This window comes from Ostrea edulis, chromosome 10, assembly GCF_947568905.1.
Source record: "Ostrea edulis chromosome 10, xbOstEdul1.1, whole genome shotgun sequence".
Lineage (NCBI taxonomy): Eukaryota > Metazoa > Mollusca > Bivalvia > Ostreida > Ostreidae > Ostrea > Ostrea edulis.
The window spans coordinates 45,113,698-45,131,595 of record NC_079173.1 but is presented as its reverse complement, the minus strand read 5'-3'; the positions used below and the strand labels follow the sequence as shown (position 1 = coordinate 45,131,595).

General features: G+C 36.6%; 1 protein-coding gene across 1 annotated transcript in view; it reads right to left on the bottom strand.

The window, feature by feature from the left end:
- The window catches only part of LOC125666256 (A-kinase anchor protein 9-like), a 10,437-nt gene extending 1,468 nt beyond the window's left edge, over positions 1–8,969 (bottom strand). The window contains 7 exon segments of the mRNA XM_056151568.1: positions 2,957–3,105; positions 4,483–4,595; positions 4,597–4,871; positions 5,562–5,629; positions 5,759–5,997; positions 6,825–7,031; positions 8,733–8,969. Coding sequence (XP_056007543.1) covers positions 2,957–3,105; positions 4,483–4,595; positions 4,597–4,871; positions 5,562–5,629; positions 5,759–5,997; positions 6,825–7,031; positions 8,733–8,939 — 1,258 coding nt within the window. The 5' untranslated portion in view covers positions 8,940–8,969.
- Positions 8,970–17,898: the final 8,929 nt, after the last annotated feature.

Here is a 17,898-nt window from a genome sequence, read left to right as displayed (position 1 = left end):
AGCTCATTTCTATACCAGTGAATGACATTCATAATAACAGTGAACACCATAACCTTCTCAACATGAGGACATAAGTTATTTATTCAATAGATATTTTAAAAATATAATTCCTTTACAAGGACATTAAAGTTTATAGGTTGAAAACTGAATATATAGCACAGCAAAATCCCACACCATACTGAAATCACTGTAAACAGAACCCTGGACGGTAAAGCACCTGTATATAAAAGTATAAAAATTTTCTTCAATTAACAGCGACTTCTAACAATGACTTCGAGGGAGAGAAAAAATGACATCCCCGCTTTAAATGTTTTGTCATTGACGTGACATCACGAATGTGGGAGGAACAAGTAAACAAGAGACCCATGGGCCACATCCCTCACCTGAGTCACCTTGGTACATATCTAAAGATTTTCCAGATGAAATGTGAAGATAACGAACGGTGATCAATCTAATATATTCGCATGTAAAACTTTAATCCCTTTCGTGGATCAAACCTACCTCCGAGGGCCATGATTTTTACAAACTTGAATCTGCACTATGTCAGGAAGCTTTCATGTAAATTTGTACATTCCTAGTCTAGTGGTTCGTGAGAAGAAGATATTTAATATTTTACCGTTATATTTGTATGTAAAACTTTGATCTCCTATTGTGGCCTCATCCTACCGAAGGGAGCCATGATTTTAGCAAAAATAATCTGCATTATATGTCAGGAAACTTCCATATAAATTTCAGCTCTTATGGCCTTGTGGTTCTTGAAAAGATTTTTGAATGACCCCACCATATTCTTGCATTTTTGTGATTATCTTCCCTTCGAAGGGGGCATTGCCCTTCATTTGAACAAACTTGAAAGCCCTTCAACCAAGATGCTTTTTGCTAAGTTTTGGTTGGAATTGGTCCAGTGGTTCTGGATAAGTTGAAAAGTAAAAAGGTTACAGAGAAAACGGTCACGAGCTTTCACCTCAGGTGAGCGAAAAGGGTGAAGATAACGAAGACAGATTAATCTTATTACTTTAAGAAAGAACACAAAATTACAAATAGGGGAAACATATTGGATTCATAGACATACCAGAATAAATATTGCATATCATGAATACATAAGTTTTGATTAATTACAACTTCCTCTTTTTATACTTTGCTCTGAAAAATCATGCATGTTTCTTTTCCATGAAAATAAATCAATAAATAAATACGTAGATATGAAAATGTAAATTTGAATATGCATGTAAGTATTAATTATGATTGATTGAATATTGTTTAACATCCTTCTCGAGAATATTTGACTCATATGGAGACGTCACCACTGCCGGTGAAGGGCTGCAAAATTTAGGCCTATGTTTGGCGCTTATGGGCATTGAGCAGGGAGGGATCTTTATCGTGCCACACCTGCTGTGACACGGGACCTCGGCTTTTGCGGTCTCATCCGAAGGACCGCCCCATTTAGTCACCTCTTACGACAAGCAAGGAGGTACGGAGGACCTATTCTAACCCGGATCCCCACAGGATGCAAGTAATTATGCTGCACATTTAACCTGGAAGAGTTTATGTCATAATGAATATGTATGTCATCATGAATATGGATGATTTACACTGCATATTTGTATCATGGGAGCCATGTTATCAGGAACATTTAGTGATAATCATTATTTATATAAATATGAATTGTCAAAAACAGTGTCGTCAAATCTCCAAGAAGGCACTTAAGTCGATAAGGTATCACAAAAACTTTAAGGCTCTCATATTCACGTGACTAATGATGTTATGGACACTGAAGGGTAGACAAGTCTAGACATGTTTATGTGATGATGTTTAGGACACTGTGAAGGGTAGACAAGTCTAGAGATGTTTATGTGATAATGTTTAGGACACTGTGAAGGGTAGACAAGTCTAGACATGTTTATGTGATGATGTTTAGGACACTGTGAAGGGTAGACAAGTCTAGAGATGTCAATGTGATGATGTTTAGTACACTGTGAAGGGTAAACAAGTCTAGAAATGTTGAGATGTTTATGTGATGATGTTTAGTACACTGTGAAGAGTAGACAAGTCTAGAGATGTTTATGTGATGATGTTTAGTACACTGTGAAGGGTAGACAAGTCTAGACATGTTTATGTGATGATCTTTAGTATACTGTGAAGGGTAGACAAGTCTAGACATGTTTATGTGATGATCTTTAGTATACTGTGAAGGGTAGACAAGTCTAGACATGTTTATGTGATGATGATATTTAGTACACTGTGAAGGGTACACAAGTCTAGATATGTTTATGTAACGAGTCCTGGTTATGTTTGATGTATGTATCCTGGTTATGTTTGATGTATGTGTCCTAGTTATGTGTGATGTATGTGTCCTGGTTATGTGTGATGTATATGTCCTGGTTATGTGTGATGTACGTGTCCTGGTTATGTGTGATGTATGTGTCCTGGTTATGTGTGATGTATGTGTATGTGAATAATAGTGTGCTCTCTGTCAGCTAGAAAATCACAACATTTTATAATAGTGTCTGTATGACTGACCCATATATAGTTTTCACCTAGGTCAGAATAGTATGTCACATGCTTCATCTACACTATTTAAGTGATGTGCTCAATCTTCAATTCACTCTTTCGTGTATATAGCTATTGCAAATACTTAAGAAATTAATTGAGTTTTAACTTTAATGTCTGCTGACAAGAAGCGTAGCAATTCATAATTTCTTTAAGAACAATATTTGTTATGTTTACATTTTACTTTTATTTCCACATTGATCAAAACTAAGCACAAAATCTGCCAATGTAATGCAGGACATTTAATATGGGCCAATTTTGTCACTGTTAATTACTTATGCTAAGCATGAGCTTTCTGTAAACTGATTTTCTGAAAAAATATATTTTACTATATTATTTGCATAATTATTTAAATACGAGTCAAATGAAGTTTGCCTGTAAGGAGATTTGAATCCGGATCTTCACTCACCAGAATCCATTCCACTGAGACGCTGTTGTAGATTTTCTAATCGACTGATGTAGTCATCATGTAATGATGAAGGTTCCGTGATTCTCACACGACGGACGGGCGACGATGAGGAGACAGGATTTGATGGAGAGGAGGATGCTAAAATATTTCTACAATTGTCACAAATATATTTCAATTAAATTAATTTCAACATCATTAAAGTTGATCAAGGACGCTAGCTCCTTAGGTTTTGTACACAACATACAAGATATGCTACAACTAATAAAGAACTACTTGTAGAAGAGATTTTAAAACTTCCTACATTTTATTTTACCCTTGAGATATCTAATTATTATAAATACACAATGTCTATGGACGTTTGTCAATGATACTGTTTTTAGCGAGGATTCAATTTTGGCATTATTACTGACAGTGTTGAATCACTCAAATTAAATATCGCTAATATTTAGTACATATCAGAGATGTGTCTTTATTGGAATGATAAAGCTGCTAAAATTAGCTCTCGCTAAATGTATACACATACTTTATGGACAAATCATTAAATTGCTGAAAATACCACTTACAAATATGGCATATAATTTTTCTCGACGGCCCAAGAGGAAGACCAAACATATATGCCTTTTATGAGATATCTAGCAAGAGGTCCATGGGCCACATCGCTCACCTAAGTCACCTTGGCACATCTCTGAAGACTTTTCATATATATTTACAGGACATGGGATTCACGGCGGGTGTGACCAGTCAACAGGGGATGCTTACTCCTCCTAGGCACCTGATCCCACCTCTGGTGTGTCCAGGGGTCCGTGTTTGCCCAACTATCTATTTTGTATTGCTTGTAGGAGTTATGACATTGATCACTGTTCGTTATCTTCACCTTGCATGTAAAACCTTAGTCTCTATTATGGCCCCAACCTAACCCTGAAGGCCATGATTTTTACAAACTTGAATTTGTACTATGTCAGAAAACCTTTATGTAAATGTCAACTTCTTTGACCCAATGGTTCTTGAGAAGATTGTCCCTATATATAGCTTTCATGTAAATCTTAGCTCTTCTGGCTCAGTGGTTCCTGAGAAGATTTTCCCTATATAATTCTATGTAAAACTTTGACCCCCTTTGTTGGCCCCTACCTACCTCTGGGGGCCATGATTTGAACAAACTTGAATCAACACTATGTTAGGAAGCTTTCATGTAAATGCCAGCTCCTCTGGCCCGGTGGTTCTTAAGAAAAAGATTTTTAAATGACTTCACCTTAATTTTGCATTTTTGTGATTATTTCACCTTGGCATGGTCCCTCTTTGAACAAACTTGAAAGCCCTTCACCCAAGGATGCTATTGGCCAGGTTTGGTTGAAATTGACCCAGTGGTTCTGGAGAAGATGAAAATGTGAAAGACGACAGATAACGGACAAATTTTGATAAGAAAAGCTCACTTCAGCTAAAAATGCGATATCTAGATATGAGATTGCGATATCTAGATTTGAGATTGTGATATCTAGATTTGAGATATCGAAATAAAGACCACTTACCGTCTAGCACCTGAATGTTCCCCCTGAGGGGTGTGGTTTGCTGCTGTAATATCTAGTGGGAGGAGTGGTATGAACTGAGAAGTTTCCATTGGCATAATAACTCTCAGAAACCCCACCCACTGACTGATAAGATGAAATTCCATTGGTTATCCCACTCCCATAGACATGGTAACCACTTGAAGTGCCCCCTAGTGGGTGATTAGGAGTAGCTCCATTAATGATGCCTCTTTGGCTGACACTGGAAGACAGATAGGGCTGGCTATATGGCGATGATTGTGCGTTGAGATGGAGGGGCGATGGTGTGTGACTGCCGAGAGGTCCGAAGCCACTCAAGCGTGACGGGCTGTTGATGCGGGGTGGTGAGTAACTGTTAGAATCTGGTGTGTATCCTGTAAATAAAATCAACATGTGGATGTTACCACACTGAAAGTGGAGTTTTGTGTCGTACCTCGGTTGAGATTTGTGAGTTATCTCCTTTCTCTTCCATGTTATGATAGAATTACAGACAATTTCATTTACTAATTTTTAAAAAAAAATATTTCTTTCATGAGATGAATATATTGAAACACATAAATTTATGATAAGGAAATAAAAATCTTCCATTGAACTTCATTCTTTATATGGGATCTGGTACCTAAGAGGAGTAAGCATATTCTATCAAAATTAAATTCTTTATATAAAACATGGCTGACAAAGGGATATAACTCCAAGAAAATCATTCATTGTGCAAATTTGAAAAAAACCAAAAACCAACATTGGATATTCATGTAATTTTTTTGCGAGATGAAAACGTGCAAATAACAAACAGTGACCAAGCCAAGAATCCCATGAAGAGCATAGAATTTTTAGCAAGATTAACACAGACCCCTGGATATACCAGAGGTAAAATTAGGTGCCTAGGAAGAGTAAGCATCCCCTGTCAACCGGCCAGATCCACCATGAGCCCTGTATCTTGATCAGGTAAATGGAGTAATTCATAGTCAAAATTAGCATGTGAAGAATAACCAAACAATTGATGTAAAAAATGTCAGAGAGCATTCAGCCTGATGACAAAAGAGTACATGTCTGTGTCAGCTCACCTTGCTGTAGGTCGACCGTCCCTCCCATCTTCGTGGCCCTCTTCCATTTTCTCACCAGATAACGCATCCTGTTGCAACAAAATAAAAATTAAGTAAATCCCCAAAAGATGTAGAGTCTAAGCAATGCTGAAATTCTGGAAGTAAAAAGTCAGAGACAAATGTAACTGTACGTATGACAGAGGGATGACAACGCTAACCTCGACACAGCCACCACGACCCTGGCGGCGCTCCGGAACACGGTGAAAGGTCTACGGTGTCTGGCGGTCCTGCGGAGATCTTCCGGTGATGGATAAACGCCCATCCTGGCGATGAGTGCCAGTGTCGTCTGCTCGCAGTTTTGGAATCCCCCCAGTAACAACAGGAGGTACTTCTTCTGGTAGACCAAAGCCTTACGATAGCTGTCCGCTCTCAGGTATTTTCCATACAGGCGCTGGATCTAAAAATAGAAGTAAACACTGGCATCTAAAAACAGGATTCAGACTTGAAAATTCCCAATGTTCTTTGTGAAAACTATAATCGAAGAAAGCTCGTCCTAACATGATTGATGTCCCCTGCATGTTGTATAAAACAATCCTGGTCTTAACATGACTAATGCCCCCTGCACGTTGTACAAAACAAAGCTTCTTATAACATTATAACCCTTAATGTTGTAGAAAACAAGTCTATGGAAACCAAACAGAATCAGAGCTGTCCAACATCGACTACCGCCTCTGAGTAACAAAGAGATGTCCTTAAGACACCGATACCCCCATGTCTTACCCTGACCCTGTGTAACAAATAGAACTGTCCAAGGACACTGATACCCCCCCCCCCAGTCTTACCCTGCCTCCGTGTAACAAATAAAACTGTTCATGGGCACCGATATCCCCCATGTCTTACCCTGACCCTGTGTAACAAATAGAACTGTCCAAAGACACCGATACCCCCATGTCTTACCCTGTCTCCGTGTAACAAATAGAACAGTCCATGGACACCGATACCCCCATGTCTTACCCTGACCCTGTGTAACAAATAGAACTGTCCATGGACACCGATACCCCCATGTCTTACCCTGTCTCTGTGTAACAAATAGAACAGTCCATGGACACCGATACCCCCATGTCTTACCCTGACCCTGTGTAACAAATAGAACTGTCCAAAGACACCGATACCCCATGTCTTACCCTGACCCTGTGTAACAAGGACACTGATACCCCCATGTCTTACCCTGACCCTGTGTAACAAATAGAACTGTCCATGGACACCGATACCCCCATGTCTTACCCTGTCTCTGTCTACGTCTGTGTCATGTCCACTGCCAACAGCTCGACGCTCCCTTTCCAGTCTGAGATCTGTCCGACATTTGTCCAGTTCCTGTTCCGTCTGATTGAGGGTGAGTTGCAGAGAGAGCCGTTCTTTGGCCCATGATGCACGGGCTTCCAGATGTCGGTTTTCCTGATTTGTCAGATTCTCTGTCAGATCGTGTCCATTCTACAAAAGATAACAGTTTAGAACTTTCTAACACATTCTTACACCCGTCTCGCTTTATCGATAAAACTGGATTTCACCATCAGTTGATATTTGCTTGCTGTTTTCTGCCCCATTGGAGAATTTTTCACAAAAGTAGGAACATGATCAAATTTAGGGCTATAACAGATGATTCCTATATCTTATCAAACTGTGACCTTGGGTTTTACAATCTATACAAACGACCTGTGACCTCCGGATTTAACATTCTATACAAACGACCTGTGACCTCCAGATTTAACATTCTACACAAACGAACTGTGACCTCTGGATTTTATATTCTATACAAACGACCTGTGACCTCCGGATTTAACATTCTATACAAACGACCTGTGACCTCCGGATTTAACATTCTATACAAACGACCTGTGACCTCCAGATTTAACATTCTACACAAACGACCTGTGACCTCTGGATTTTACATTCTACACAAACGACCTGTGACCTCCGGATTTAACATTCTATACAAACGACCTGTGACCTCCGGATTTAGCATTCTATACAAACGACCTGTGACCTCCAGATTTAACATTCTACACAAACGACCTGTGACCTCCGGATTTAACATTCTATTAAAATGACCCAAGATTTACACTTTTAATGATAGTTTCTGTTTCTGGCCCATTGATTGTTTCAATCAATAATTAATTATATTTTCTGTAATTGTATCTGATGCATATAGCATTCTTTCCAGTCAATATTCTGTGATATTTTCTAGGGCTGACCCATTGATTCTTCCAGTCAATATTCTGTGATATTTTCTAAGCCTGACCCATTGATTATTTCCAGTCAATATTCTGTGATAAGTCAATATTTGATGTTATCATACCTCAGAATGTTTCTGCTATATGAATGTTTGGTAAATAAATTTGCTATTTCTTCTGGATAACGCTAGCTGTGAAATAGTTTCTGAACTATATGCCCTAGGGAATAGTCTCGAAACTATTTACTGGATGCTATAGTTTCCCGCGTTTTCTTTTCTGTGACGTTAAAGTCTGCTAACTCTAATTAGTTTACTTCACTTTGGTATGTCTGGCACAAGTAAAGTCTACTTTGGTATTAAACAACTATTTACTCACTATTCGGACAATAGCTGCGCCTCGGGAAATAGTTCCTGTCTTGGGGAACAATAAACTTGCTATTGTCCTCATAGCCAGTAAATAGGTGTATAATATTTTTTGAGACTGGACGGATTATTTCCAGTCAATTTTAAATGATATTTTCTGTGGCTGGCTATTTCCCACATCTCCATGTATAAATTCTCACATTGACTTTCACATCATTATCATTCAAAAAGTCTGCAATAATGTTTCTGCACTTCCCCAGATTTTTCTTACTATCAAATTCATGATTTTCAGTTCCCTTTCTAAACATTCATTTTCAAATTTATTATTTAATCTTTAGATTTACATGCCCAATGTCTGGTTCCCCTTTATCTAAAATATACATATCTGATGTCCGAAGCCCCTCTGTCTGACATCTACGAAATTATTTGATGTTCAGAACCCCTCTGTCTAAGTTATACATATCTGATGTTCGGAACCCCTCTGTCTGACAACTACATATCTGATGTTCGGAAGCACTCTGTCTTACATCTAAATTGCTGATTTATCTGAGAACTATGTACCTTAATATTTGAAATGGATCTGATTGAATATTACATGCCTGGTGTTCGGAACCCCTCTGTCTGTATCTCCATATTTCTTCCTCCAGTCTCCCTAACGTGTTGCGTAGCTCCATCTTTTCCTCCGTCAGTCTTGATACAAAGTTTGTTAACTCAGAGTTGTGATGTAGCACCCGTTCATTTACAGCTTGAGCACTTGGTCGACTCATGGGATTGTCTGTGCCTACATACTCGAGCGCCAGGGGCATCCGCGTCTGTCTCAGTTCACTGAGCAAGTCTTTCAGATATTTTTCCAAGCTCTGGACATTTACAGAACCCTGCACACTGAAACATAATTATTATAGTATTAAACTTTCTTATTAAGGAATTTATTGATGTGAAAACTTTGGACATTTTACTCACAAAATGAATAAAAATGTGAAGTGTTTAACACTTTTATGTTCAGAAAAAGAATGTTTGATTCCTATAATTCTAGTTCAATCCCTGTATTATCATTTTTCAGAAATTTGAATGGTTTCCCCGCACTCATCTTCTCTAGCCAAGGCTGACGATACATGGTGTTCCTCTTTCAATGTGTATCGTCACCCTCGGCTAGCGAAGATGCCCCGCACTGTGTTATTTGTTTTCAGGCACGTTTGTATATATAGCATTTTTTAATTTATTGACGATGTATAAATTCTCATTTGCTTTATTTTTGTCCAATGAAAATGATTGTAATAAATACCATTGGAATTATTAAATTCAGTAAACATTGACAGAACCCTGCACACTGAAAGATTATATGACATTTAAGCTCACACTAATAGAGTCCCTACAGTAAGATAAGATTACACTACAACACCACCATTCTGGCCTTGATTTCTCCAAATATACGGAGGTAAAATTCTAAACTTAAAGGGACTGGTTCACGATTTTTGAAAAAAAAAAGTTTTTCATTTTTTATGCTAAATATAAAAAATATAACTAATAAATGTTGACAGCCACAATTTTGACCTTCTGAATGCAAGGATGAAAGCAATATTTCAGCCCTAAATCTGTGTTATGTAAACAAAGACTCGAGTCTTTTCATGTACATAAACAAACCAGTGAAATGTTAATTCTGTAATATAAAGCATCTTAATTTTGCATAGTCAAAAAATTTAACTTTTAGATGATACAATTTACTTAAAGAATGCTTGAAATGTGAATTATATAATAAACTTAGATCGATATCCATTTCTTTTGAAAATTTCGTAAACAATAACATACCGCAATCTTTGTTTACAAAACAAATAATAAACTCTCTAAAATGAGCTTCTGTGATAATGCATAACCTTAATTTTTATGTAAGATCTTTTAAACACATTAGACAATATATTTTGATCATTAAAAGTGCCAACAAAATTTTGGGGGAAATCGTGAATCAGTCCCTTTAAAGGACACATCTCATGTTTTCAAAGTATACAACATTACATGCATTTTGTCTTCTGTATGCTTATAGTAATTAATTCTAATAGTTCGTTCGCCGAAATTTTGTGATAATTAACCACAATACACAATGGGTGTCCGGGTAGCGCAGAGGTAGCGCTCTCGCTTCCTACCACTGCGACCCGAGTTCGATCCCCGTGATCGGCAGTGGTTGTAGGTGAGAGGGTATGGCTGTCGCCCGCTCGGACATGTGTGTTTCCTCCGGGTACTCCGATTTCCTCCCACATAAATGACCCCCTAGCGCAAACATCTGTGCATCAAAAGGACCCCATTGGAAATCAGCTTTCGAGCTTAATGGGTATCTTATGTATGTATGTTTGTATGTATGTATTTACCGAATAAAATTTATTCATTTTATTTATTCATACAGACCCGATTTAAAAAAAAAGTCAATTAGGTAGGTAGACACGTGGTGCAGTGACGTCACATGCGCCCTTCGGATTGTGAAAGTACTATGAGATATCATTAAAAACTCAACTTTTAGGGGCCTAATTTATTTACCATTTGCAACATTTAAATCGATGTTGACAAATTGTCTGAGTTTTATATGTTCGCCAACAGTGCACACATATAATGATGTAAATACCCAAATATAACGAGTAAAGCGTGTATGAAATCGGCAATATTGTGAATAAATAATGTTTATATGGGTCACTGTCTACAAACTGTTCGGTAATGTTATTCCTTTATACACCTGTAATTGGCGGTGTTTTTCTAAAATAAACAGTGCAATCGTTATTTTTGGATTAGACAAATTATGATCCGTTAAATTGTCGACAACTAGGCCCTAGGCCAAGCTATTGTCATGGAAAAGACATCAGACAAACAACTCAATAATAATATTCAAATTTAAAGTGGAAATCACATTATTTTATTTGAAAGTGGTAATCACATTATTTTATTTTAAAGCGGTAATCACATTACTTTATTTTAAAGTGGTAGTCACATTATTTTATTTTAAAGTGGTAATCACATTATTTTATTTTCAAGTGGTAATCACATTTTATTTTAAAGTGGTAATCACATTATTATTTTTAAAGTGGTAATCACATTATTTTATTTTAAAGTGGTAATCACATTATTTTATTTTAAAGTGGTAATCACATTATTTTATTTTAATAAAACAATCTTATTATCATTTTTGAATTGTGATATGAAGTTTGTATGAAGTGGGAGCATGGCGTTATGGCCTACTGACACATTCATCAATAAGGAAATAATTTTATAATTCAATTTAAAGTTAGGAAATATACAATATTCTATTACTTGTATAATTAAAAGTTTAATTATTTTGTATCTTTATTTTTGTGTGTGTAAATCTACCAGTTGGTAAAAGTTACATTGTATCGTCGATATATGTTGTTACAAGGTGAAGGTCAGTTGATCCGAGTGTGTATTGAATTTGAAGATCAAAACAGAATGTATGCTGTAGGCCTACCAGTGTCTATAGCTTCGATATATCCATTTTCTCGCAGTTTATCCGGATCTCTATCCAAGCGGTGTTTGAAAAGGTGACTGGGCGGGTTTTTTAAAGATAAAGTTCTTGCTCCAACAAAAATATTGCCCACGTCTTTTTTCTCGTACTTTCCTTCGAAAAATTGAAAAATACTCAGTCTAAATCCTTCTACTGACAAGTTATACACCCGAGCACGGCACAAAACATCTTAATGCATTATTATTTACAAGCCGTTAACGTGATAATTGGTTTTTTGTCGATTAAATCTAATCTGTTTATGAACTGGCTAATAGATGTTTTCAAACCCGAGGACGCATATGACGTCACACATAATGGGGCGTAAACTAGCGAAAGAAAATATGCATATCACAAGATTTGAATTTCATCGCTTTCAAACTTGAAAACTACGCAAAATATTTAATTTAAAACACATTTAAAGTAGTTTTAGGCATAAAAAAGAGTTAATTTTGCTGAAAAAAAATGAAAAAGTTTAAAAGCATGCGTTGTGTCCTTTAAGTATGACATTTTACTCAAATTTTGATTGCTCAAATAACAGGAAACTCGAGCTTAGGTTTGAGATTTTTTCCGAACTTAATATTGTCATATCTCACCCCGAAGAGAGCTGATCCTGATACTGTAAGATCAGATACTGAAGGCTCTGACAGATGCTCTCGAGCTGAGTCTTCTAAACGCCCCAATGATCCTGATCCTCATCACTGTCCTCCGACTCTGCGTGTTGATGGGAAGTGCGTAATTGTTCCTGCTGCAGTTTGCGGTCTGTTTCCACCTCTCTCTCTCTCTCGACTGGAGGTGATCTGATCCTCGAAATCAAGAACGCGCTGAGTCAGCCGCTGTATTTCTAACTCATTCTCATGCTGAAAGCAATTTCCATGAGGCAGTCTGTGTTTAACTTAGATTTGGTTGCTTTATAAGCGTGTCCCAGTAACGCAGAGCCTCATTAACATCACGATGTCTCATTCACCAGGATAAGACTGGAAAATTCTCTTCTGGGACGTTAAACAACATACAATCAATCCATCACTGACACAACTCAGGTGACCTATTGCAATTGGTTTCGTCCGTCGTCATCTTTGGTGCGTTAACAATTAAACATTTTTAACTTCTTGATAACTATCATTCGATTTTTTTTCAGAAGTATGAACCATCTTTGGGACAAAGGGGACATAAATTGTAAATTTTAGGACTCCAGCACCCCTGGGGCATTAAGGGCGGGTTAAAAACTGCCGAAAATTGACAATTTTTCAAAATCCTCTTCTCAAGAACCGCACATGTGTAAAAAAAAAAATAGAAAAAGAATAAACGCATGGTGAGGTGGAGCAGGAAGACCTCTACCAAAATTGTAAATTTCATGACCCATGAGGTAGGGGTCCTGACCCTAGAGTGGGGCCAAATTTGGTATATAGTGTTTATGCGCAAAACACTTAAAGGTCATAGGAGACGGTTTTTAACAATGCCTATTGTCTCCATAATTATCAACTTTGTTTCGTAGACTCATCATTAAAATGCCTTTTTTAAAATCCATAACAATATTAACTTAAAGATATTGAAGTGCAAAGGTACTCCGAATTTAAAATTATTACCCGATTATCGTTTCTGATTTCCTGAATCTGTGACGCCATAAGAGACCACACTCAGATTTGCGAATCAAAAGCACACCCATAGACGATTTATTCGCAACTGGAGGAGTTTTTCAATGGGAAACCATCGACGATTTATCGGAGGACGAACAAGATTGAAGATCGATCAAAGTCCTATTCATTCCGAATCGGTCGATGTATCCCTGTGAGCTCGAAATAAAACGCACCACAGAGTTGTTCACTTTTGCTTCATACTTAGATATTTTATTGAAAGTAGACATTAACGACAAACTGACAACTCAATTGTATGACAAACGAGATGATGTCAGCTTCTCCATCGTCAACTTTCCATATTTATGTAGCAATATTCCATTATCACCTGCATATGATGTTTATATCTCTCAACTGATTCGATACACAAGAGCTTGTTCTGCGTATGGTGAGTTCTTAAATCGAGGCAAGCTACTGGCAAACAAGTTGATGGTACAGGGGTTTCATCAGTCTCGATTGAAATCAGCATTTCGAAAATTCTATGGTTGTTATAACGATTTAGTTCGTCAATACAACCTATCATTGGGTCAATGCTTTCTGACATGTGACATTCATCATCGTGAGAGATGTAATTTGAATTTACTTACATGAGATTTTACATGTATCGTGTGCAGCTATTTTAGTTTAACAAGTGAATATAGAAATAAATATAAGTGGCTACTTAACATTCTTTTGGAATAAAATGTGCGACATAGAGTTGTCCTAAGGAAACCAATACCCCGGCAGGCCTTACCCTGTCCCCTTGTAACAAATAGAGTCCCAGATAACAAGATGTTATAGGGCCTTTGTTAGGCCAACTTCACTCTTCATGTTTGACCACTGTTGGTATACAACACTGAACCGGTGGGAATTTGTTCAACGGTCCTTAACCAGACCAGCCTGTTTGCTCAATATTGGGTCAATATCTTTAATATATTTGGCTCACATTGGGTCACTGTTTACATTCATCATTGGGCCTTATACATACATGTTGGATCAATGATGGCCCAATGTTATAAATGGTTTCCATGTTGGTCCTTAATTGTATTAACACGTTGCTCATTGGTGGTCCAATGATATAAATGACTTCCATGTTGGTCCTTAATTGTATTAACACGTTGCTCATTGGTGGCCCAATGTTATAAATGATTTCCATGTTGGTCCTTAATTGTATTAACACGTTGGCTCATTGGTGGCCCTATGCTGTTACCTAGTTTCATTGGATATTGACCATTACAAATGTTTTATTTCCTTTCATTACTTTAAAAGAGCTAGAAAATGAAATTCAAATATCTTTTCCATATGCACGGTCATATTCACAAGACTTTAAAGTAATAGACCAACAGAGTATTATATGTTACTACAACCACACAAAAGTATTTGAGCTCGATTGAGAATAATTCAGAATTTAGAGATATATATTTTTTAATTCATACATTTCAAATTTCAAGCATTTCAATCTGTCAACATCTCTCTCAGCCTCTTTCCTCCTTTTCTTTTTAGTTATTTTCCAGTCCTCCGTCTCTACATAACATAACACAGTCGTCCCTTTATATTGGTTTATATCCCCTTGTTGGATATCTTTGACATAACACAGTCGTCCCTTTATAGTGGTTTCTATCCCCTTGTTGGATATCTTTGACATAACACAGTCGCCCCTTTATAGTGGTTTTTATCCCCTTTTTGTTGGATATATTTGACATAACACAGTCGTCCCTTTATAGTGGTTTCTATCCCCTTGTTGGATATCTTTGACATAACACAGTCGCCCCTGTTTCTTCAAACACTTCCTGAAAATGTATTTACTGTTACGTATACACTAATGTTTTTATTTGCAGAATATGTTTTTCTCCAAAAATATTTTTATCTAAATAAGTGCATAAAGTCATTAAAGATTATGACATTATCTAAATTGATAAATATAATAAGATATAAGTGAACAAGTACTCTGTTTTGGTATACATATCTGAAAGATCAGTAGAATCACTGGTAGGGGAACTTTCGGTGCAACTGTAGAGTACTTATTTTGACTGTCTTTAAAGAGAAGTCTCGGAAAGGTAACTCTTCTTTCTTGCAATTACAGAAAAAGTTATAATTTTAAAGTTGTAAGTGTTGAGATATGTCTGGTACCTGGAAAGTGTGAAACAAAATCGGAACGAAACGACATCTACCGAAACGAAACGAAACCTACCGAAACAAAGCAGATTGTATAACCGAACTATTTTAATTATAATGATCGAAAATGGTATCTCAGACCCCTTTGAAAGTTACCATGTTTAAATAAAATTCGGCTTCCCTTTGATGTGTAGGCTTTCGGGTTGACTGATACAAAGTTTTCAAGATTGGAAGGGGGAGAAGAAGTAAGCACAAAGTACATATCCAAAGTCGATTGAATTATAGATATCATATGCAATTAGTTTAAGATCCAGAAAATTCAGAAAGGAGGGTTACGGTGTCACAGGTCGGAGGTTTGGGAAAACAGAGTAAACGAGGGGTGGGATCACCGGTGTTGGATCTTCCTTTGGATGAAAGGTGAAGATAACGAACAGTGATCAATCTCATAACTCCTATAAGCAATACCAAATAGATAGTTTGGCAAACACGGACCCCTGGACACACCAGAGGTGGGATCAGACAAACAGAATCATATGACAATTCTATGTTGACGACATAATGCAAGCCTATAAGAAGTTGAGGGGGGGGGGGTTACGTAATAATAATTTACAGATCCCTCCTTTTTCCTTCCAAAAGTGTAAATGAATTAACGAAATTAGTCGCCACATATAATCACTCTATTATAATGTGCTTCCTGTGCTTTATAAAACTCATGAACCTGCAAATATAAAACTGTGAAATATAATTATATACAGTTCAAAACTGTGGCACCCACTTTCGCTAAATTTTGCATTGATCAGCAAATAATAAAGGTATTGTATACGTGTAATTCATGGACTTGAAAATAAGAAAATGTCTGTTACCATGGCATTTCTTAAAATTTGGTCATAAGTGTGTTATATAATGGTAATACCGTAATATAGTATTTCAAATCAGCAAGTCTCCACTTCTGCAAGTCTCCAAATTTCCCATATTGAGATCTGTCCGACATTTGTCCAGTTCCTGTTCCGTCTGATTGAAAGTGAGTTGCAAGAAGAATCGTTCTTTGGGTCATTGGTTATTCTACTCCCGTTGACATGGTAACCACTTGAAGCGCCTCCTAGTGGGTGATTAGGAGTAGCTCCATTAGTGGTGCCTCTCTGGTTTTTATTGCTTACAACATGGCTGTCCAAATTAAAATTAATCAAACATGCTACTGTTGCCTTGACAGATATTGTTTTGGTATCTTCCCCTAACGCACCTGTGTTTTAGACTTGTTTTACATAATAAAAACTCTAATAACTCACGCACCTCTGTTTTAGACTTGTTTTACATAATAAAAACTCTAATAACTCACGCACCTCTGATTTAGACTTGTTTTACATAATAAAAACTCTAATAACTCACGCACCTCTGTTCTAGACTTGTTTTACATTATGAAAACTCCAATGACTCGCGCACCTGTATTTTAGACTTGTTTTACATTATAAAAACTCCAATGACTCACGCACCTGTGTTTTAGACTTGTTTCACATAATAAAAACTCTAATAACTCACGCACGTCTGTTTTAGACTTGTTTTACATTATAAAAACTCCAATGACTCGCGCACCTGTGTTTTAGACTTGTTTCACATAATAAAAACTCCAATAACTCACGCACCTGTATTTTAGACTTGTTTTGTATTAAAAAATCTCCAATAACTCACTCACCTGTACTTTATACCTGTTTTACATAATAAAAACTCCAATAACTCACCCACCTTTATTTTATACTTGTTTCACATTATAAAACTCCAATAACTCACAAACCTGTATTTTAGACTTGGTTTGTATTATGAAAATTCCAATCACTCACCCACCTGCATTTTAAACTTGTTTTACATTATAAAAACTCCAATAATTCACGCACCTGTATTTTAGACTGGTTTTACATAATAAAAACTCCAATAACTCACGCACCTGCATTTTAAACTTGTTTTACATTATAAAAACTCCAATAACTCACCCACCTGCATTTTAAACTTGTTTTACATTATAAAAACTCCAATAACTCACACACCTGTATTTTAGACTTGTTTTACATAATAAAAACTCCAATAACTCACCCACCTGCATTTTAAACTTGTTTTACATTATAAAAACTCCAATAACTCACACACCTGTATTTTAGACTTGTTTTACATAATAAAAACTCGAATAACTCACTCACCTGTATTATATACTTGTCTTACATAATAAAAACACCATAAACTCACGCACATGTATTTCAGACTTGTTTTACATTATAAAAACTCCAATAACTCACTCACCTGTATATTCTACTTGTTTCACATAATAAAAACTCCAATAACTCACACATCTGTATTTTAGACTTGTTTTACATAATAAAAACTACAATAACTCACGCACCTCTGTTCTAGACTTGTTTTACATTATAAAAACTCCAATGACTCGCGCACCTGTATTTTAGACTTGTTTTACATTATAAAAACTCCAATGACTCACGCACCTGTGTTTTAGACTTGTTTCACATAATAAAAACTCTAATAACTCACGCACGT